This window comes from Enhydra lutris, unplaced genomic scaffold, assembly GCF_002288905.1.
Source record: "Enhydra lutris kenyoni isolate GAN:26980312 unplaced genomic scaffold, ASM228890v2 scaffoldscaffold53, whole genome shotgun sequence".
Lineage (NCBI taxonomy): Eukaryota > Metazoa > Chordata > Mammalia > Carnivora > Mustelidae > Enhydra > Enhydra lutris.
This window is the reverse complement of record NW_019154137.1, coordinates 5,912,949-5,936,949: the sequence shown is the minus strand read 5'-3', so window position 1 is coordinate 5,936,949 and position 24,001 is coordinate 5,912,949. Positions and strand designations below refer to the sequence as shown.

Below are 24,001 nucleotides of genomic sequence, written 5' to 3'. Positions count from 1 at the left end.
TATATAGTACATCATTAGTTTTTGATGTAGTGTTCTCAATGATTCTTTAGTTGCTTATAATACCCAGTGTTGATCACATCACGTGCCCTCCTTAATACCCATTATTCTTAACATAGTGCCTGATGCTTATCCCATATTTGTTGTGTTTTCCCTTCCTTATTCCTATTGTAATGCTCCCTCCCACCATCCTTTTCCACAGAAATCACATCTGTCCTTCAAGGCCTGCTCATATGCAACCTCTTCCATGAAGGCTTCCCTGATTTCATGTCCCTTATTCTCAAAATGTACCAAAGTGGTTTCCTGCTGCTGTGGGGTAAGGGAGATGGAGAGGCATCAGAATTTGGTGCAGAGGGGTATTGGAGCCACTGGTCAGGACAGCACGGGGTTGGAAGTGCAAGGAAGGAGCTGAAGTTTGCATGCAGGGTTCAGGCATTTGAATGGAGGGTAAATAAATGACAGGAATTGGGGAGGGGGTAAACCAACAACAAAGTAACCCACACGGTCATCCTCCACCGCCCTCTCCTCTCCTGCCCCCAATGTTGATTAGGACCAGGAATCCAAACTACACAGAAATCACGGTTGAGAAGATGTGTGTGGGGAGCTGGAGGTGGGGCAGTGTTCTGCCCAGAGACAAAGCAGCACACAAGGCCATTACTGAACTGAGCATGTGTAGTCATCACAGTGTTGTAGCACAGGAGAGAATGGGGGTTGGTAGTGGACAGGGAGAAAGGTGAGAGCAGAAATTTGGTAGAGTCTGTAAGACAGATCTCTCCTCTGCATGGTAGACATTTGCCCGGGAGTCTCGGGCTGCCCCACACTAAGAGAAACAACGGGTCCTTGGCTTTATCCATGCTGCATTTCAGGAGCAAGGAGGCGGAACAATTCCAGGCTTTCGCATTTGATTCCACAGAAGGCTTAGGGACAGAGAGAACACGAGGAACATCATTCACATTCTTTGCAGATCCAGGCTATAGGAAGGTCTTAAGACAGTATTTCTCAAAGTGTGTGTTGTGGGGGATAACCCAGAGAATGTATGAAAATGCAGGCACCTGGGCACCTCTCTGGAGAGTCTGATTCAGAAAGTCTAGGTCAGATCCAGGTAGTCTGCTTTTGACACTCAGTTGATTCTGATGCACACTGAAGTCTAGGACTATCTTTCCATATGGTAATAAATGCACTTTGAAAAACTAACAAGATCTTCAATTATGGGATTCTCATGAAAGGGGATAAGAAGGGAGACATTGGGTTTATAGGGTGCTTCTTTCAAAAGCTTCCATGGGAAGGGTGGCAGGGGTGGGCAGCATGAAGACACTCACTCAGACTCCTGGGACAGGAGCCAAAGTAGGAATCTCTGACAGATTCTTGTTTTTTTTTTTTTTAAGATTTTATTTATTTATTTGACAGACAGAAATCACAAGCAGGCAGAGGCAGGCAGAGAGAGGAGGAAGCAGGCTCCCTGCCGAGCAGAGAGCCGGATGCGGGGCTGGATCCCAGGACCCCGGGATCATGACCTGAGCTGAAGATAGAGGCCTTAACCCACTGAGCCACCCAGGCACCCCCAGATTCTTGTTTTAGACAGGACTGCACCAGAGGCGGACTCTTGAGACAAAGATTCGAGGGCCAGTAGTTGGGATTCCAGGAAGCTTTGGTAGGGGAGTGAGGAAATGAGAGAGCAAAGGGAAAGAAGCCAGTCCAGGGGCATTCCTGAGCAGGTTAGCTCTGAGTACCTCTGAGAGTGGTATGTGAGGGCTTGGAAACTGGAGCCTTTGTCCTTCACTCCCCATTCACTGTTGGCTGATAGCTTCCATCAGGAATATTAATTCCTTCCCAGGGCTGCTGCTGCTTCTTTTTTTAAAATTTTACTTACTTATTTGAGAGAGAGAGAGAGAGAGTGAATGAGCAAGCAGGAGCTGGGGGAGGAGCAGAGGGAGAGAGAGAGAGAAGCAGACTCTGTCCTGAGCAGGGAGTCCAACATGGGGTTTGATCCCAGGACCCCAAGATCATGACCTAAGCCAAAGGCAGATGCTTAACTGACTGAGCCACCCAGGTGACTCCTGCCCAAAACTTCTGACTTGTCTCACTCTCAGGCTGGGAGAAAGGCTTCCAGTGGAGAGTAACACGTGCTTACAATAGGAAGCTGCCGGAGTGGGTAACAAAGGCTAGTGCCAAGGGGCCATGGGTAGGACATCCCCAGCACCTGTTACAACTGCCGTGATCCTTAAGTCACACATACTGCATCCTAAAGTTTACATATTGCTTTGTCGAGCATCATTGCAACGGATGGAAAAACAAAACAAAACAAAACATGAGGTAAGCAGGAGAGCATCATGGTGGTGGGAGTGGACCCTGGAGTCAGACTGACCTAAGGCACCAGTTCTTCCTCTTCGTTAGCCAAGTAGCCTTGGGTAAGTCATTTTACTTCTCTGAATCTCAGTTTCCACATCTAAAATAGGAATCATAATGGCACCTACCTCATAAGGTTATTGTGAGGCCTAACTGAAGAAATGCATTTAAAGTTTCTAGCAGAGCATGTGAGATTTAAAGGGATTCAACCAATATTGCTTCCCTCTCTCCCATCCCTATATCTTTACTCATCTCATGTACCCCATAGCACAGAGCCCCAGTGTTTGGCACCAAGGTGATGCTTAATAGATGTTTCAAACACAGAAGGCTTAAATACACCTTGGAGAAAAGTCCAGATTGCTTAGGAAGTGGTAGAAGAAGGTGCCATTTAAAGTAATATAAAATTGAGAAAAGTGTATTGAGGGGATGGGCATTGAACAAGTTCAGACACAGGGAAGGCTCTTTCTTGGAGAGGAAGACGCCTTGCAGACTGGATTTTGAATGATCGGGGGCAGGGGACTGTTGCTGGCAGAGAGAAGGGAGAAGAGGATCCCTTGTGGGATGATGCCTTGGACTAAGGCCTGGTGGTGGGACAGAACAGAAGACAAACATAAGCTCACATTTATTGAGCATTTGCCATGTACATGGCATGGTGGAAACTGATTTTTCACATGCTTTACCTAATTGTATCCTCACCACAATTGCATCCTCACCACAACTAGCATTAATTTCATCTTCCATGTCAGGAAACCGAAGCCCAGAGAAGCTGGGTAACTTGCCCGAGGCCTCACAGGCAGAAAATGATGGAGCCTGGAGTCAAAATCAGATCTGTCTGAATCCAGAGCCCAGTCACTGGGTGATAGCAGCTCTACTAATGATTAGTGATCATAAGAACTATATTATGACTGTGGGATGATCAGCTCCCACTATGAGCTTAATACAACAAAGACTAAGGACCTACTGTTATTATGTATTATTACCTAAGGGGGGAGCAGTTATGGCCTGAATCTTTGGAAATTCTCCTTTGTTGTGGGCCATCCTGGGAATTTCCCTTTAGTTTCCCCTAATTATTTCTCAAAGCTTTGGGCCTGGTTCCTATGATCCTAACTCCAATTTTCGATTCCTTCTCAGCGTACAACATGGGTTGTCATTGTTTCATCATGAGCTGCACTTGTGATGAATGCTGGATAATCAGAACAAAAGCACAGAGAAAATAATTAGGGGGAACCAAAGGGAAGAAGCTCATAGCCTTGAATAAGAGACTGTGCAAGAGGTTTCTAGGACTCAGTCCCTGAAGCTCTGATAATGTATTTTGATCCTTGTCTGCATGCAGATGAATGAGTCCATCAAATGAGAGGCAGTTTGCCACAGTCCAGGTTATTTAGCTAGTTAATTAAAAGTCTGAGTAAGCTGGTGTCTCTCTGCACTGGGCTCTGAAGATACCAAACCTATGTCCTGACCAGGCAAGTTAATTTAAAATAAGTGACCTCAACTGGGTAATGGTTGCAAGTTCAAATTCAAGAATTGCTATAATTAGTCCCAAATGGATCTTAATTGTTCTTTCAGGAAACAGAGTGGGGAAGGGGGAAAGAGAAATGCCCAAGCCCAAAGTAAAGGTTATTAGCCAGACCTTTTGAACGCAGGGGAGATGACAGGGGCAGGGCATATGTACTGTGGTGTAACAGAATATTGCTGCTTTTCCAAATGCATCCTTCCAGATCCAGTATGTAAAATGGGTCTAGCTCTTTTTCAAATAAGATCTAAAGAAACTGAGAAATCTGAACCATGTGGTCTCAGGCAAGTTATTTAACCTTCTTATGTCTGTTTCTCATCTATGTAATAGAGAAGATGCTATTCACCCTACCTACCTCTGAAGTTCAAAGGAGATACATTGCAAAAAAGCTTTGAAAAAATGTGGAAAGTTCTATGGGGCAGTGTATATTCTTGCTTTAACCCAGGAGAGTTTCCCAATCAAAGATTTTTGATTTGAGAGTAGAAGGCCCTATGTATGGGCCTCTTTTTATTTTTCCTTGAGACTCTGTCACAAACCAGGTACCTTCTAAACGACACCTCTTGAAAGGTGAAAGGGTCACAATGAGTGGTATGTTCAGCCTCATATCTGTGTGGTGGTGTGTGATGTTCTAACTTCTTGGGAGGTATACCCATGGAACTGAAAATGATTTTGGCTTTGTGGGTTTTCAGAAGAAGTCAGATTATGAAATTGGATCCTTTTCCATTCACGTTAAAATCTTAGACTTGAAATTACATGCTAGCAAAGCCCTGTGGTACCATAAGGTCAGTTTCGGTCATGGTTAAAGCAGGATGGCATTATCCCCATTTGTTTTTTTATATGAATGTTTGGGTTTCCCTACAGTGTTCTGATGCATTCTAATTGCCCATATCTTCCCCAGCCCTGGAAGTCAAATTAATAAGAATTTGTATAGTGGTAAAAATAATATAAGACAAAATTCCTAACCTAGTACAAAGCCTTGGAAGACCAAGAATTTGACCACGTTGGGTTGCACGAACGACTGCCTTAGAAGCTGCTTTCCCCCCCTTGATTCCACTTTTTAAAGGGAATTGTATTGTGCTACCCATTTGAGTCCCTCTTAATGGAATATAAACATCTAAGACAGATTTACAGCCTATGCCTACTGACAGTAATCACAACTGTTTAGCCTTTAAGCCTAAACAAAACTCATTTAAGGGGCTTGGTTTTAAATCAGAGTCTGCGTTCTGCCTTGTTAGATGAACCAAGCAAGTAATGGAGTTGTGTCTCCCAGAATTGCACGTTATTGAAGGGCCGTGCCTTTTGCTGAAAAGAGTTTGAGGTCATAATGAACAAATAAATGAACAAAAAACCCTGGATCCACATTACCCTTCATCACTGGGAAACACTCATCCATGGTAGGGAGCAGAAGAGGACAAAACTCTGCTAGGATTTTGCAAAGGTTTAAGTTATAGGCTGAAACCCCCTTTCTAGAAATCTCCCTGGGGAGTTCCAGTAGCACATGCAGCATGAATAAAAGACATAATTTCAGTGTGTAGGACTGGTGATTATTCTCCAAGTGATAAATGTCAGAACTTTTTTTTCTTTTTTACTAAAACGTCAAGAAGCTATTTGTTCAATGCAATAGATCTTTATTGAGCACTTACTAGGTTCCAAACTGTTTTGGATGCTAGGACTACAGCAGTGAACAAAACACAAAAAACCCTGCCCTCATGAAGCCTAGACTCTAGTTGGGTTCGCTAGTAATTACTCTATCCTGTGGATTCCTAGGTGGTTTCTAGCTCATCTTTCTCAGGCTACTAATGATGTATTGATTTAGGCATGTGTTCTGCCATCCTGATTAGACTCTAGATCCTTGAGGGCAGGGCCTCAGTTTAAACTTGTTTCATCATTCAGCACAGTGCCCTGTGGGCATGTATTCAATGTTTGTGGATGATGAGAAAAAAGACAATTGGAAATATAAGGAGGAAGGGTGAGAAGTGACTTTAACTTCAAATGTTATCTTTCTCGGATAGTATGTTTTCCTATGAACAGACTATCTTAACTTACACACTAATTCCAGATAGTTGGGTGGGAAGTGGGATGGGGTGAGGAAGCTGGTGGTCTATTCAGGGGAACCCATCTGTAGATTTCTATTTGGCCCATGTATTGGCATAATCTTGGGTGGTGTGCCGTGAGGAATATGGGCTCTAAAATCAGATCTGGGTTGAAATCCTTGCTTTTTCACCACAATCGGTATCTTCACTGTAAAATGATAGTGTGGTTTAATCCCTAAGTAGAAACCTCTCATTTTGGAGACCATGTTATTACATTTCTTGGTGGAAAAAATCCCATTTCTTGGGGATTGAAAGGTCGTGACGAAAGGTGGAGTCATGTTTTGGCCAATACAGCCCATATTCTTCTTGGTATCAAGTTTCTACCATTCTGTTTTATGACATCTGAGCTGGTCTTAATATCCTAATTGGCACTGCTTATTAGCACTCACTCTGACAAGTAGTAAGTGGTGTTTATCACACCTACGTAAATAGAAACTTCCACTTTCTTCCACCAAACCACATGAAGTATTGGGTCCTTGAAGACTCAGTTCAACAAATCATCAGGAGAAGGACTCCCTGATCTCCAAGTCAGGCTGAAGGAGACATGTTTCTTCTGCATTCCAGGAGGATCTGTGTGCCCTTTATCACACTAGACCACTATCATCTGTTTACTCGACTGCTTCCCTACTAAACCATGAGCTCCTTAATGGCTGGAACCATGTGTTTTACTTGCTTTTTATTTTTTTCTTTGAACTTCTCACTAGTTCTTATCCAGGACAACAGAAATAGGCAGCGTGAATAGGAATGTTGTCTCGCTCTCAAGGAGAGCTTGAAACCATTTCCTTACATTTCAGCAGATCTGCTGGAAGGGATTGTGCATAGAGCCTCCTGTTTCCTTTTTTCATGCAGTTAAGAAGATAAAGCCATTCACTTGTTTTCCTCACTTCAAGTAGTATTCCTGTTTGTGTAGATTCTATGAAGAGGACACTTGAGTAATGGGTCCTTTTCAGTTTCCATAAAGAATCAAGTCTGAGCTAGTTTTTACACAAAAAGCCTTTGTTAGATATGTTGGGTTCTGTTGAAATGAGATTGCAAATGGAACCATCCCTGTCATCCTCTGGATGAGAGTAAGGGGAAATTCATTGCCATCTGACAAGTTTTCAGCTAAACTCTGAGCAAAGCAAATAATATGGAACTCATGAAATCAGTTTGTAAATTGAACAGCTTTCACTATGTTTGGAGAAACCATACATTTTTCTCTTGGTTCATAGATCCTCCGGTATCTGGATCCTTATTAACATAGCCCCTTTTCTTTACAAATAGTTTGATGGCAAGATTGCCATGCATGCATTGACATGACTTAAGTTAAGAGAATGAGTTTTGGGTCACTGAGTGGTAAGGACCATGAGAGAAAAGTGAGTAGGATTTCATGTGTATTGTCTTTTGAGGGTTTGCGGTCACTGGCTATAGTTTAGCAAGCAGGGTATTGTGGTGGAGGCTGCAGGGGACAGAGTAGCTGGGGAAGGAGACCACTGGGAAGTTTTCTCAGGCAAAAACTGTCCTCCTACTATTTTCAATATTCCACAATTAGTACTTTATCTTCAACAGGCTGGGTGTGAGAAGTGTTCTGGGGAGGAGATGAGAATGACATTCCCCCTCCCTTATGAAAGCAAATGCTTGAGGATTCTGGGAGGGACCTGCTGCCACCTGCTATTGGTGTAGCAAATGCAAAGGAACTAAAAGCTCTGTTGAGAGATGCACTTTCCTGTCACTTCTTACAACTCTCTCTGAGTGGCTTGGTGGTTGTTGCCATGGACACCAAATAGCAAAACGGTTTGGGTCAGAGTTTGAAGGATTGCGCTGTGCTTGAGTGGGTGAAACTGAAATTAAGTTAATGCATGTACAAAGAAGGTGTGTTTCTCTCCTTTGTGCCTTTGAGAAAACTGCAACAAAGCAGTCTGTCAAGCAACAATTGATTTTATATTGGCCAGGGAAGGGAGAGGAGGAGCAATTTATTGAGTAGGAGGTTCTCGAGTTAAGCACAGGCAGTAGTTTGAAATAGGTCAAGAGAAGTGAAAAGGACTTGTCAGAGCTGTTAAGGACATAGCAGCGAAGGAACTTAAAAACTGTCATTAAGAAGCTTTTGATACTATCTTCTTTGACTGTCTAGTCCCCTGATTCAGTGTTCCTGGATCTTCATCTCTCAATCTAAGACACAGTGTTACTGAGGTCCCACTCTATTTTGGTTCTTCTCTCTTATTTACCTCTGCGAGTGTGTGTGTGTGTGTGTGTGTGTGTGTGTGTGTGTGTGTGTGTTTTAGATAATATCATTTTAAGGTTCTGATTTGCACATTGGTTCACCTACTTCTGTGTCCCCATTCTTAAGACTGGCAGGCACATTGTCTGGCAACACTGAACTTTGAAAGAGATGGCACCTTTCCTGCCCCTGTCCTCAATAATGATCCACTTATACCTAGAGCTGGAATTTCCACTGTTGGGGCAACTAAAGGCATGAAAACATCTGAAGTTAAACCATGGAAATTTTAATATAATACCCATGTTTAAGAAAGACCTTTTTGGCCCACAAAATCATAATCAAAGCACCTGCTACCCCCCAGTAAGACTCACAGATTCAAACATTTAAGGTGACTCCCTCACTTCAGTCTCCCTCTCCTTAGATGCACCTCAGATTATAGAAGAAACTTAGATCCTTTTTAAGTTCTCAGGCTCAGTGACCACACGTTCTTTTCCTTGTTCATTTTCTCCTCCTTAAGACATGAGGTGCAATGACTCTTATGCTTGATATATGTAGACTTGCCCTCTCTGAGGATCTTAGAATACTTTAAAGAAATAGTCTGATTCATCTTGTCATCCTGTCAGGTAGGGAAGGCTTCTTAAATTTTATGGCCGGAGTCACTAAGATGATGAAAGGTGAGGTGGCTGTACAAGGTCACATGGTGATCTTGAGATAGAACTCAGCCAACTTTTGGGTCTTTGGCCTAGCACTGGATTACTTCAGAAGATATTTGTCAACTGCTATTCTTTTCCCAAGTAAGGCATTGGGGGGGCTCATGTGTATTTGGGAGGCTCTTTGGTAGCTATATTTATTTTTAAAGGTTGGAGAGAGACTAGTGGTACCTGGCTACTTCTTTCTTCCCCTTACCTCTACCTCTAGTGACATGACAGTAATTGTCACGAATCTCCCAAGCCCTGGTTCTGGCCTGTTGAATGGAACCCCTTACTTGGTACTTTGTTATAACCTCTGGGCAGAGATAGATCTGGACTGAGGGAAGGCTGCCCCAACAGACATGACATTTGACTGGAAGGGCCAGTGGGGTGGTTGGTAACAAACTGACTAAGGACTCTTTCCCACACTCCATCTTATCAAAGTCCAGACCTTGGCATGGATCAGTTAATTGTCATTGCCTTTCAGTGTTAGGGTAGTAAAGAACTTGAGTTTATTTTATTTTTTTTATCACTGCACTTATTTTGCTTGGTGTCTCTCTATAGGAAATCCCAGAAATTTAAATTATTTTAAACATAAGGGTCCTGTGGCAATGGGAGCAATAATTAGCTTTTGCATTGCTGTTGTAAACTGTGGCTCTTGCAGCCCTTATGAAACTGTTTGTTACAGCATCTGTTAGAATCTAGGACAAGGCTCCTGTAATCATGCAGCTGTGTGATGAACCTTCTAATTGCTACATTTTTTTGTTGCTCTTAATCTGGGTGAATTTCCTAATAAAGCATGATGATGATTCTAAAAAATTCATTAAAGTTTACAAGGCAGTTATTCTAATGCATAGGATTTAGTCAACCTCTCAGTGGCTGCAAAGGCTTACCCAGCACATTCACTGTGTAAGCCATACAAAGGAACAGGTATCAAGGTGTTTTCCTCCCATGCTAACTGAAAATGTACTCTTTGCCTGTGGAGTGATGAAAGAGTTATGTATGGTCAATGTGTCCTATTTTTTTTTTTGAAGACCTGAAGTTTCACTTGATTAAGTGATGGGATCAACTCAAAACAAAAGAAGATATTTGTATTAGTTTCATTTTTGCATTTGAATTTGTTCATATCTTTAGAATTTTGGAATAAGTTACCAGGCTTAATCCTAAAATGATGGTGTTAATAGATGGGGGAGAAGGCCTTTGATTGAATAAATTTTTTTATTGATTATTTTTATTAACATATAAAGTATTATTTGCCCCAGGGGCTCAGGTCTGTGAATCGTCAGGCTTACACATTTCACAACACATACCCTCCCCAATGTCCATAACCCAAGCATCCTGTCCCTACCCCCCAGCCCCCAGCAACCCTGAGTTTGTTTTGTGAGATTAAGAGTCTCTTATGGTTTGTCTCCCTCCTGATCCCATCTTGTTTCATTTTTTTCCTTCCCTACCCCCAAACCCCCCACTCTGCCTCTCAAATTCCTCATATCAGGGAGATCATATGATAATTGTCTTTCTCTGATTGACTTATTTCACTCAGCATAATACCCTCTAGTTCCATCCACATCGTTGCAAATGGCAAGATTTCATTTCTTTTGATGGCTGCATAGTATTCCATTGTGTATATATATATATGACATCGTCTTTATCCATTCATCTGTTGATGGACATCTAGGTTCTTTCCACAGTTTGGCTATTGTGGACATTGCTGCTATAAACATTCGGGTGCGTGTGCCCCTTCAGAGCACCACGTTTGTATCTTTAGGATATATACCCAGTAGTGTGATTGCTGGGTAGTAGCATAGCTCTATTTTCAATGATTGAATAAATTTTTTTAAATTTATTTTTTATAAACATATAATATATTTTTATCCCCAGGGGTACAGGTCTGTGAATCGCCAGGTTTACACACTTCACAGCACTCACCATAGCACATACTCTCCCCAATGTCTATAACCCCACCCCCCTTCTCCCAACCCCCCTCCCCACAGCAACCAACAGTTTGTTTTGTGAGATTAAGAGTCACTTATGGTTTGTCTCCTTCCCAATCCCATCTTGTTTCATTTATTCTTCTCCTACCTCCTTAACCCCCCATGTTGCATCTCCACTTCCTCATATCAGGGAGATCATATGATAGCTGTCTTTCTCTGATTGACTTATTTCGCTAAGCATGATACCCTCTAGTTCCATCCATGTTGTCGCAAATGGCAAGATTTCATTTCTTTTGATGGCTGCATAGTATTCCATTGTGTATATATACCACATCTTCTTTATCCATTCATCTGTTGATGGACATCTAGGTTCTTTCCATAGTTTGGCTATTGTAGACATTGCTGCTATAAACATTCGGGTGCATGTGCCCCTTCAGAGCACCACGTTTGTATCTTTAGGATATATACCCAGTAGTGTGATTGCTGGGTAGTAGCGTAGCTCTATTTTCAATGATTGAATAAATTTTTACTGTAATCTACTCTACATTGCTATGTGTGAAGGACACTTGAGCAGGAGTATGACAGTGGATAAGGTTATAACAGGGAACTTATGATAGGTTTGTGATGAACAAACAAACTGCGGTTAATCAGAAGCCAACTACCAGAAATTCCTTACAGGAATTTTCCCCAGTCATTTTTCAGATATTATTTTATCATTTTTCAGATATAAGGGCTGATGTGATATTTGCCTATACACAAGTGCATAACTTTCACTAACTAGAAAATCCTATTAATGGGGGCATTTGTTAATCTGTACTCTAAGGAGAGAGGTAAATGATAAACTTCCAGGCGTTTATTGGCCTTGGGGCATAGCATCTCAATTCCCCCCTCCATCTGTGTCTCCAAGGCTAAGCGAAGCTGACTGATACTGAGGTTTGCAAGATTCACAGTCAGCAAAGAAACATTCTGTGATGGCCACAAGCCTGGCCATCCGAGAAAGCAGGAAAGTTGACTCACACAGTTTTAGATACTTATCATACTCTGCCTTCCAGAATGATTGTATTGCCTTATCACCCCTACTAGTATAGCATGAAAGACATGTCTTCCCCCCTGCCCATATCTAGAACGATGTATGGTAACATGGGTTGGGATTCAATATTTCTCGAATTGCCTACCCTGTTTTTCACTGCTCTGGGAATCATAGCCTGTTGGACCTGGGAGGGACCATCATATAGAACACAATCATTTTACAGTTTAGGAAATGGAGGCACAGAGGGATTAAGTGACCCCTTGGAGTCCTATGGCTCGGGGCTAGAACCCAGGTCTGCCTCCAGGCCTCTGTACTCCACTTTATAAAACTCCAAGGATGTCTCCAGTCATCCCAAGGACTCCATGAGGTTCCCTAATGAAAATTAATTTAAATTTGTGTTGATTTTTTAAAATAAAACCCTCAAACCTCATAGGAAATAATCAAGCAAATAATTAGATACAATTTTTTAAAATAAGGGGAGGGAACTGTTGGTTGAGCAAGAGCTGTTCCTTTTTGAGACCAAACCTTCTATCATCTGAAATAAAGTGTCTTGCTATTTCAAAGTAATGATCTTGAATGAGTTTTTTCTCTTTATTTTCAGAGGAGATTTGTTTCTAAATAGTCACAAAGCCAGTCTAGCCAGTCTAGTGTGAAGTATGACCAGAGAATCAGACCATCCTTTTTAATAAGCTGAAGATAAAATCTCTAAATATAGAGTGCTGGTGTCTGCTACTAACTCTTAGGATAAATATCTTTGCAGTTTTTTTTTTAATTTAAAGATTTATTTATTTATTTATTTGACCGAGAGAGATCACAAGTAGGCAGAGAGGCAGGCAGAGAGAGAGAGAGAGAGAGAGGGAAGCAGGCTCTTTGCTGAGCAGAGAGCCCGATGCGGGGCTTGATCCCAGGACCCTGAGATCATGACCTGAGCCAAAGGCAGCGGCTTAACCCATTGAGCCACCCAGGCTCCCCAATATCTTTGCAGTTTAGGGAACAACTTTGTTTAAGGCTGCCAGTGAGTGCTGAAATCACCTAACACCTGGAAGACTTTTATTGCAAGTTTAAGTGTGTGGCTCTGCCCATTCACGTAGGGCCTGGAGGCCAGATGTTAAGCTGGATTTAAGAGAAACAATGTCAGCTGTCAGTATCTTTAAGATATCCAACTGTAAGTTCTGTTTTTGGGACAACTGTTCTGCAATTTTGTGGTGCATTTTTGCTTCAGAATATTTATTAAGGTAGTCCAATATATCTTAAGTAATCACTTTAAATCACCATGTCAGTAGGGTAAGAAATAGAGAACACAGGACATTGGTAAAGTAATTGAGAAAGGTCCCTGAAAAGGATGTATGAGGCAGCCAGTTTCATTTCAGGGAGAAAACTTGAATGGCTGGATGTGGGAAAAGAAAGGGAACATCTTGTAAAATACAGCAAGAGATGAAGAAAGGCCAATGAGTTGTTTGGTTATCTAGGTCTGGAAGTATGACCATTAAGAGACTGGGAAACAGGGAGAAACAAAGAGAAATGTGGTCTCTCTCTCTCTCTCTCTCTTTTTTTTTTTTTTTTTTAATATTAGGGCCTTACCATGTTCCCGGGGGAAGAAGATGGAGAGGCATAGGTCTTGGAAACACTTTGACTTTACATTCTCTGATGAATTAACTCATATGCAAAAATCAGCTGTGGGTTTTTCTAATTCCTTTTATTCTACGAGCACATATGTACCTTGTCTTTATTATGTTATTTTACATTTGTTGAGATATGCTGCTCTCTCATTTGATTTACATTACTAGGGGCTGTTATGGATCTTAAAAGGGAAAGAAAAAGAACTTTTGTTTCTTCTAATAGTGCCTAGTATAGTACTCTAATATAAGCCCTTGTGTGAGGTTAACCTCAGAACAGTTGATTGGTCCTTGTCTTGGAAGTGTTCCGTGTAAATTACAATGCCTGTTCCAGAGGTGTGATCCCTTTGCCTGCTTTCTTCTTCATGAGTTACCTCCTAATTGTGCAGTGATTTCTTAGATAGGTAAGCAACTATTTCTCCATTCTAAGAGATCCCATTCTGTGTGGCCCTTGTTTCTCTATCATGGGGATACAATCTCAGATACCCTTAGGAATCCGGGTAAATAACACCTGCCAAATCCCTTATGTGTCTTTTTGTTCAAAGATTCTGAAATACTTCTCATTTATTCCACCTGTAGTCACAGGCTGGTAAATAAACAGTGCCTTGCTTTGGTTCAAGGGGTCTCCAGTGTCACTGTGCTATCTCCTATCCAGTACCAGTCCACCGTATAATCTGAACATCATGGAAGACATAGACTTAAGTGTGAAGTATAGAACCACTACCATGTGATGGAAGAAAAATGTTTAGCTCTCAGCTTGTAACCATGCCTCTGAAAGGAGGTCTCTAGAAGAACTCTGGAATTCTAAGCATAGAGAATCTTTCTTAGACAAACTCTAGTGTTGAAAAGAATTGACCAGGGGCTCCTGGGTGGCTCAGTTGGTTAAGCATCCAACTCTCGATTTTGGCTCAGGTCATGATCTCCAGGTTGTGAGATGGAGCCCCGCATCAGGCCCCGTGCTCAAAATGAAGTCTGTTTGAGATTCTTTCTCACCCTCTGCCTCTGTCCAACCCCCACTTATGCTCTACCCCCAAAATAAATAAATAAAATCTTAAAAAAAGAAAGGAATTGAATAAACATAGTTCTTGAGGGTATTTTGTGGCAGTGGGCATGGAAAAGAGGAGAAAATTAAGTAATTTACTTCTCTTTCACTGCCCCTCCAGACCCATAATTTATCCTGTGTCCCCTGACCATCTTCTCCTTTGGACTTTGGATAGGGTAAAAAGGAATATCTATGGAATAAAACAAAAGATAAGAAAGTAGCAGGAGGATTCTCTGGAGTAGCCTGTACCCACCTTTGAGAGACAGAAGTAGGATAAAAATCTTCCAAGAGTGATGGGCATATCACTCTCTATCCCAGTTTTACCAGATAACCTGATTAACTTCTCATAGCATCTAAGCTAGTCAGGAAGAGATTCTATTACTGTGAAAAAGCGCCCTCCCTAACCTGCCTCACCAAACAAATATGATAGATGACTGGAAGAGCTACATTTACACTGAATGAGCCTAGAGTGTTCAGAAAAACCTACTCTTCTGGAATAAACTGGACATTTTGACAGAGCATTTATGTTTTTAGGTATGAGAGATATAGGTGAATAGGAGCAGGCTCACCCCTAATGTTTTTGAACCCATGACAGAAATACAAATGGAGGACCACATACCCTATATTTAAATGTTAAAATGTCCAAAAACAAGGTATGCCTTGGCCTGCTTGAGTATCTGCCTGTCACCCCAAATAAAGAAATAAACTGATGCAAGCTCAAATGACCAGAAATTGAGTTTGTTCAGGAATAGCAGAAGAAGTGCTATTCCAGGAAATGCAAACTGTAGCATGCTTCAGGTGAGTCTGTCTAGGGTATGGGGTGGGCAGTATTTGTGGGCAAGGAGTGCAGAGAGTGAGGAAGTCTGGTCAGTGTCCCAGCAATAAGTTCATTGGCTTGAGGATGAAAAGAGATTCTTGATGGATATTCATTGGTCAGGAGAGGTTCTGGTTTTCTGTGAAGTCAGGCATTTATGGGAAATTAGTCCTCTCAATTCTTAAGTTTCATTTTCCTGAAGGCACATGCATGAGATTTTCCATTTCAGATCCTCTAGTTCCATTTTAGATTGAAATCCTTCACACACCCAAAGCTCTGCAGGCCATGCCCTTGAAATAGATCAGAATGCTCAAGGACTCAGGCTCTCTCCCAGGCCAGAGCTACTACTTGTGAGATCCACACAGTCTGCTGGGGCAGAGCAGGATGGGATGGAATCTGAGCCCTGGGCTCAGAACTCCTGCCTTGTGGCTGGATCCACCTGAAGCCGGGATGGGGTGGACCTGTCAAATTCTCCAAGAAGCCAAGGACAGCAAGTTGCCAGTCCCAAGCCTCACTTTTCTGACTTGGAGTTGCCAAGAAATTCCACATGTCTTCCAAAACTACATCATTCAAGTAGTGCAGAAGGAGGGAGCGCAGTTATCTGGAGAAACATATCTGCCAAGATTCTTTGCTTAGGGTGACTTGAGGAGACCAATTGTAAACAAAATTAGTCGTTTTTCTCTTGTTTCCTATGGCATAAGTTGTCAATTTCTCCTTCATTGCCCCTGCCCTTGCCCTACTCCCCCTTAACCCCATAGGCCTTTGTGCTCTGATATGGGGAGTCCAGTTTGGCTTATGTGTCCCTCTCCCCTTTTTTCCTGATGTCCCACCAGCCACTAACCATTCAAAAACTCCCAAGACCCAAAAGGCAAAAAATCCTGTCTGTGTTTTAGTGTTTGCAACATGAGGAGCCCTCTAAAGCACGGAGCTCAAGGTAGTGGCTCCTCTCACTTGGATTTAAGGGTGATATTGGGTGGGAGTGAAGAACATTCTCAAATCTAGCAGCCGAGAAAAGCTCAGCACCCACCTCAAACACTTATCCTGTGGGCATTTATACTTTCCCAGAACGAGTCCTATTTTATGTTTGGTTTTCTGGAGGTTAATGAAGGGAAGAGGAGTTGTCTTCCAGAATTTTCCAGTTACATTCAGCTTATTCCCTAGCAAGAGAAGTAGGAAATAGGCAACATCTAGGGCAATTGGGGTAATATAATGGAGATTGTGGTTCTTTACCTGAGAATTACACACAGATGGAAATGCTAGTTGCTCTGATAAAGTATCTCTCACAATTTATTCCTACCTTTGTGGGGCCCATTGCATAGATCGTTTTGGTCCCATAAGTAAATGAACTTATTTGTTATAAATGAGCTTTTCACCAAAGGGTGGGTTTAAGGGGCTTATTTTCAATTCCATGTGTTAATGGAATATGGATCCTCATCAAGTGGAGAAAATATCTGTGAAATGCTTGTTGTTTATCAATGGTTGTTGTAAACAAAGCTGTTCTAGGCCTCATCAAGATGCTTATCTCTTACAAACTCTGGTTGAATCTACTTGGCTTGAAAATCTCAGTCAGACCCAAGGCTGATGAGTGCAGTGATTCACAGCCTTTGGAGTCAGACCCCCTGGGTTCAAATTATGGCTCCACCAGTTATTAGCTGTATGACCTCTATGTCTCAGTTTCCACATCTGTAAAATGGAGATAATATTCTCATCTACCTTATAGGGCTAATATGAGGATTAACTCACATGAGATATATAAACACACATACCCACACACATTGATTAAAGTGGTATCTGGAACTTGGTAACCACTTATCCCTATTTGTAATTAAAAATGCCCAGTTGTCATAGGTGGTTTAAGGTTTTAATGCCTTTAATTATTTGAAGTGATGTTGAAAAATCTAGTTAATTCTCAGGTAGTCCTTGAGCTTCTCAGTCACTGTGTGTTACCCAATGTTATACTGGTGAGAAAAATAGAGAGGTTGTCTAACGTGCTAAAACTCATATTAGTGAGACCTGAAGCTAGGTCTTAAAACTCTGTTCTCATATTGAGACCTTAGATTGAACTGATATCTTGGAAAATCCACGAAGACACTGAGCAACAGTCCTTCAACAACTAATTTTTGCAAGCATGAAAACTTCCTTCTAGTGGACAAACAACTATGGTTACTGGTTATTGAGTGCCTACTGGGTGTAAGCGCTGTGCCAGGTGCTCTCCACAGATCTTATCTCATCCTCACAACACATGAGGATCACATGAAAGGAAGGGAGTGGAATGGTCTTTCAAGATAAGCAAGTTGAGCCTCAAAGAAATTAAGTCACTTTTTTCAAAGTCATGCAAAAGAGAAATAATAGAGCTAGGATTTGAAGACATGCCTATCTGATTACCAGGCTGGTGTTTATTCAACTCTACCATAAACAAAATCTTCCAGAAAGAGGGAATGCTAACACAAACTGTCTCGTGGACTGGTATGTCAGCTAAATGTTCTATGAGGAATGTTGAGAGTTAGGGCTGGGGCAAAGGGGGAGAAAACAGAGAGGAGCAACTGGATGGTACCACTCTGTGCTGAGTGGAGAGTGAGGCCAGGAGTAGGCATAAGGCTATATAACATTTTTAATTCACTTGACCTAGGTCTAGCCATAGGCAACAGTGCTCTAGTGACCCCAATTGCTACACACACTTTAGAGTGAGCACAGTCTCTTTTGTGTGATAGCCTCATACTTTAGAAAGGCCCCTAATAGTGTTCATCTTGCTTAAATGGTTACTTTTAGAGACCTGACTTCCTAACTTGGATGTTTCATTCTTAAAATTACTGTCTTTGAAGTGACAGAGTTCTCAAATGAAAGGAGCCTGAAGGATTGACCTGCTTCAGGATTCTGTCCGTAAGAAGTGTTCCTTTCACATCATCCACAATGAGGTGATTTTTGCCTGAAATATTTCCAGGAGAAATCATATAATCTGTATTTTTCCTGAGAGTAGCACATTGCCACATGTTGGTTTGGGCCCCACCAAGTTTGCATATGCCATAATTCAAATAGGGGCTAGCCTGAGATTTCCCTTTGAATTATCTATGAAAATAATTAAAACACAATAAATCCCTAAGGGGGATGTTTAAATGCCTTTAAAGAGACAACCTTTTAGATATCCAATGGAAAGGCAACTTGGGAAATACCCTTATCTGTTCATTAAAATAAATCTTCTAAAATGTTATTTACTTGGCAACAGACAGGATTAGCTCAGAATATTAGTCTGTTCTCAAAAACAATCTTAAAACTTTCTAGATTTGACTTTTTCCTACTCTGGAATAGCCCCACATCCATATTGCCTCAACTGGTGAGCTTTTATTTTCTTCCAGTTTCTTCTCTCCTTGTAATGAGTCCTTTTGAATTTTGACTCTCTCTCTAGTCCTAGTTAAGCTCATTTGCTCTGGTCTTGTCCTCAGGCAGGCAGAGTGGTTTGGCCAGTGTCCTCTTTATGATAACTCTTTATACTTGAGGATGGTGATGAAACTGCCTCTTAGTTCTCTTTCACCAGCCTTAACAGTCCAAACACCAGGTAGCCTTTCCTTGTAGGGCCCATTTTCTAATGCTTTAATCATTTTTTGCTGCTCTACTCTGGATCTTCTGCCATTGTTTTTCAAGTGTTTTACAACATAATCTGATGAACAAGCCTAATCTAGGATTTGGCTTTGACTAAATATTTAATAAATGACTTAGAAATTAAGGAAGGTGGGTCAGTGTAGGGGCAAGAGCACTGGACTAGGAGTCAGAAGACCTGAGTTTTGTCCCTGCTTTGCCACTTACTAGGAATGAGCGGAGCACCACATTTGGACAAATCATCGAAGTGTCACTAAGTGTCCATTTATCATCTGTTAATTTGGGATAAACACATCTGCCCTGCCTGCCTCCCATAGTGATGCTCAAATGAGATAATGTATGTGAAAACACGTCATTTAGCACCAAAGCACTACCCAAACACTATGTGTCAGACATCTTCTAAAAGCTTTGCCTATATTATTAAGTCATTAATGGGCAGTTACCATTCCCATTTTACAACCAGGAAATGGAGGCACAGAGAGTTGAACAACTTGCCCCAGGTCACCCACCTAGTGACAGAATCCATGCCGACTGGCTCCAAAGTCCACGTTCTGAAACTCTCTGTTCTGCTGCCTCCCCAAATAAAGTTAAAATGTGGAACAGAGCCATATCATGTTATGGGGCCTGACTTTTAAAAGCAGCCCACATGTATACGCTACGGGGATGAAGGATCTACTCTGTCACAGGTAGGTAAGTCCATGAGAGGCAACCTTTTCAAAAGTGAATGTTTAGATTTGTCATTGCATGAAGGCAGCTGTCCACCAACAGGGAGGGCCTCATGAACACAGTACAATAATAGGAATGCTGTATCTGGTCAGGTCAGTGGTTCATTCAGCCTAGTACACCTAAATCTTCCTATACAAAGTGCTCTTCATTTTTAGATTCAAAATCTATAGTTTCTAAATATTCTCTGTGAACCCTGACTATCTTTCATGGTTTCTTTCATCTGTCTCTAGGTCTTTTTTCTATGTTAATTCTTAGAGGTGTTAAGTATGGAATACTTTCCTTAGAGTTGAACTGTTAAATAGTGATATTAGTACCTCTTTTGAGTCTTTTTTTTTCCTGCTGTAGTCTGAGAGTTGGAAAGAGTTAAAAAAGAGCTTTGGAAAGACATGTTAGAAGAATTCGTATTTACCCTCTAAGTGTTTGAACATTCACAGGGAAATTAGAACCTATATCATAAAATGGGGAGATTATGCTATATAACACTATATTGGAGACCTGTTTATATTTGAAAATTGCACCATATTGATGTCTTTTCATTCACACCCATGGGATATAGAGTACAATGCAAACTTTATGCCAAAATCAAATCTGTAGGGAATAGCGTTATATTGGTGTAACAGGCTCTCCTACCCCAGACAGTGGCATGAAGTATCATTTGTGGTTTCCTTTTATGAAAATCACCTCAATCAAAGTTGGAAACACCTTTGGAGGATAAGGCTATCTTTTATAAGAACATGGTAATTATTGAATTATAAATGTCATCATTCTAACCAGGATCTGTATTGTGAATTAGGATAAATTTGTCAAAAGAATGGTTAGGAACCAACAAAAAAAGTGACATCTCTGTATCTTAGCATTCAGTTAATTTTTTCAAATTTTCACCTAAGCATCATGTTGAATTTGTTGCTTAATTTAAATAATTTGTTTAATGAGAAATCTATTTTTATATAAAAAAATTATGGCAAATTCATGATATCATCAGAATAGGTTTGAGCAGAGAACCCCCATCTTAAACCTTTAGGAAATGTGTGCTTTAGTAATCTAATGTGGCTGCAGGCACTTTTTTGTCTCTTGTTGGAAGCATTGCAAAATCATAGTGAAACTTACTAAGAATGTGCTGGTTCAATATTCATTCATTCATCTGTCCGTTCATTCATCTACCCACCCATCCATCACTATGTGCCAGGTACTCTTTTGGACACTGGAAATATAACTGCGAATAAGACAATTGTGGCGCCTATCTCATAGTAGGAGAAATTCCTTAAATGGCAGAGAAAACATTGAGTTGGTAGTTCTATAAACAATTCTTTGAAAGAGGGGAAAAGAATAAGTGAAATGAACTGGATTACTTGGATGTTGCTAAAACCTTTCTTTGAACCTTGTTCCCTGAAAAATTGTATAGAAAGTATATTGAGGGATACTGTGAATGTACATATAGAAGAAAGGAAGATAGAAAGTGATACATGAAAAAAGAGAAAGGGGCTTTTGAATAATGTTAGCTTAGTTTTCCTGAAAGCTTGGTAATAATGACTTTTTTTTCAGACATAACAGTTTATGTCTCTTGGAGCAATTACACCAATCATGGGAAATAGAGCATGTTTTATTTTCCCTGTGATGTAGATGAGAAAACTGAGGTAGATATTTTAATTGTTCAAGACCACATAGCTACATAAAATTCAGAGCTCTGCCCACTGCGTTTTCTATTACATCATGCTGAAAAATGCCAACCTCCAGTGTAAGACCCTATAAAACCTAGAAGACTTAACTGAATATGACATATTCAAGAAACCAAAGTTCCTGATACAAAAGAAGGAAAACAAAGTACAACAAGGAAGATGTTCCTGTGCTTTAGGTTATTAAGTAGGTCACCCACTAAAAGGCTATTTTGGTATAAAATTTTAGAGGGCATGTAGTACATACACCACCATCACTGACCTGATTCTTCACTTTCAAGATCTAAGAAAATCAAAGGCTTTTTTTTTTTTTTTTTAAGAAGGGAGGGGTGGATCATTTGGGTAGCTCAAGAGAATGTTAGTTGGGAAATTTGATTTAGTCAGGGTATGCTCTAGATTTCCTGTGAGATGCGTTTCACTAGAGGTGATGCCGTTCTCAGGAAGGGGGCAGCTTCATATCTCCATGATGCAGGCTCAGCAATTTCACTCTTCCTTCCTCTCTTTCTCAATCTCTCTCCCTCCTTTTCTCTCTCCTCTTCCCTTCCCTTCCTTATTATTTTTTTTTTTTGCATTGTCTTCGTATCGGGGGATATCTGACAAATTGTTAATATTTAATTTGCTATAAAAACAGCTCTCCCAGTCAATGGCTGCTCACTATAATTTCAATCTCCAAAGCTGTTTTGGCCCCAGGTACACTGGGATCGAATTAAAATGGAAATGTTTCCTCTACAGTTTTGTTTATGGCAGCACAGGCACTCTGTTATTAACTGGAAAATTGAGACTTCTAAGGAAAATAATAAACTTTCACCACATTTCAATTTGACTCTTTACTCGAAACAGAGTATTCATCTGGCTTAGGGTGAAACATTTTTCTAATATTTTTTAGTCTTAAATTTAAATATCCAAGCTTGGTAATGAATACATTTGGGCCCATTGAATTGTATTCTTCCCCCAATCCAATTCTTTTTCAATTTGTTCACATTTTAAAAGCCATAAACACTTTTTTCTCTCGTATGCCATCTTACAAATGGGTCTAAATTACATGTACACATTCTTTCTGTCTTTCTCTGGAACCGGAGGGCTATTCTACAAAAATATCCACAAATTTGAACCTAGGGAGGACTCCATTGACACTCTGCAACTACCCGTGCCCCCGGAAACAAAACCCTTCCCTTCTGTCCTGCCTAATCCCTTGTCTGGTCAGCGCTCGGAGGAAGGTATGGAAAAGGAAGGGGATTACTTTGAAGTAGTCAGCGATCTAGAAACAGAAGTTAAAGGATGTGTTTATCTGATAGGTAGCATTAAATTGCAGAGACTTCCAGATTAATTATGGTATGCAATTTTCAACAGCTTAGATTTTTTTTTTCCTGCAGCCACTGGGGAAGAAAAAAGATTAGAGAGACTATCAAAAACTGTTGGCCTATCTAGTCTGTTGGCTATTTAATTTATTAGCAGATATGGGAGCTGCCTAAGGTTTATGATTTAGCGTGTTGGTAGGGGGTGGAATAAATCTCAAATGTACCTGTTCCAAAATTGTGTTAATCCTTTCGACTTCACAGTCAATCAGGTATCGTTTTTCCTGCCTCCTGTCCATTTCTTCAATGATGCGCCGGAATTCTTGGACGTCTTTTATGTTTCCCACGGATCTGGCTGTCACTTGCCAGTTGTTTTGCACTGCTGCTTCCATAATCGCTTGGAGAATGGAAAATCCTGAAAGAAGGAAGAACAACGATGATGTTTTTCTTTTTAAACTCTTCCTGTATTAAAGGTTCTATGTGTATTTATGACAGTCCGTTGGGTCCCTTCATATCTTACACACTGTGGAAAGCAGGCTTACTCATGACTCAAGACTTAACCATACAGACAGTCAGCATCTCTATCTTTATTTTTTAAAAGATTTTATTTATATATTTATTTATTTATTTATTTATTTATGAGATAGAACGAGCAGGGGGAGAGGGAGAAGCAGACTCCCCACTGAGCAGGGATCTCAATGCGGGGCTTGATCCCAGGACCCTGAGATCATGACCTGAGTCAAAGACAGATGATTACCCAAATGAGCCACCCGGGCACCCTCTATATTGATTTAAGGAAGATTCTACAACTGTGGGCACCAAGCTGGGCCAGATTCAAGCAATCATAGCTGAATTATAGTACCTAACTATTTTGATTGACATGCATTATCAAAACATCTATGGAATGAACGCTAAAGCTTTTTCCTTGTTTCTGGCCTCAATGTTTCCTGTTGCAGCTCACGTCTTTGATCTTCCACTAAACATTTTTTCAGAATGAGACATAGCGTATGTAGAGGTAGAACCTTATAACATGGCTGGTTCTTACATGATTATGACTATCCAACAAGATAAATTATGTCTCCAAAGTAAAAGAACTAAGAAAACCTGACAAACACAATTTCTAACAAAGGTATCATACTGGTCCTTTGATCCCAGAATTATGAAAAAGTTCAATCATGTTAAGTCTTCCTCAGTTCTTCCCCTTTTTAAATTAAATTTACTAGGGATTCTTGGTTCCTTTTTAGTTAATTTACATCTGACAACTATTAACTACTAACACCCTGGATCTATGCTGAATGGGAAAGATGGAAAATATGTGATCTTTGAATTCTGGGTAATGCTTTTGGAGGTGGGTTTTGAGAAGTTGGGAAGAGCAGTATGTCTTAAAGTATGAGCCACAGAATAGCACAGGGTTTTCTATGTACTGGTCTTTTCAAGTACTTATG

At 40.8% G+C, this 24,001-nt stretch overlaps 1 protein-coding gene across 1 annotated transcript in view; it reads right to left on the bottom strand.

Moving 5' to 3' along the window:
- Window positions 1-24,001, bottom strand: part of LOC111157250 (glutamate ionotropic receptor AMPA type subunit 3) — a 282,995-nt gene that overhangs the window by 123,991 nt on the left and 135,003 nt on the right. Inside the window, exon 4 of the mRNA XM_022518525.1 lies at window positions 22,784-22,971. Coding sequence (XP_022374233.1) covers window positions 22,784-22,971 — 188 coding nt within the window. The remainder of the gene's footprint in view (window positions 1-22,783; window positions 22,972-24,001) is intronic.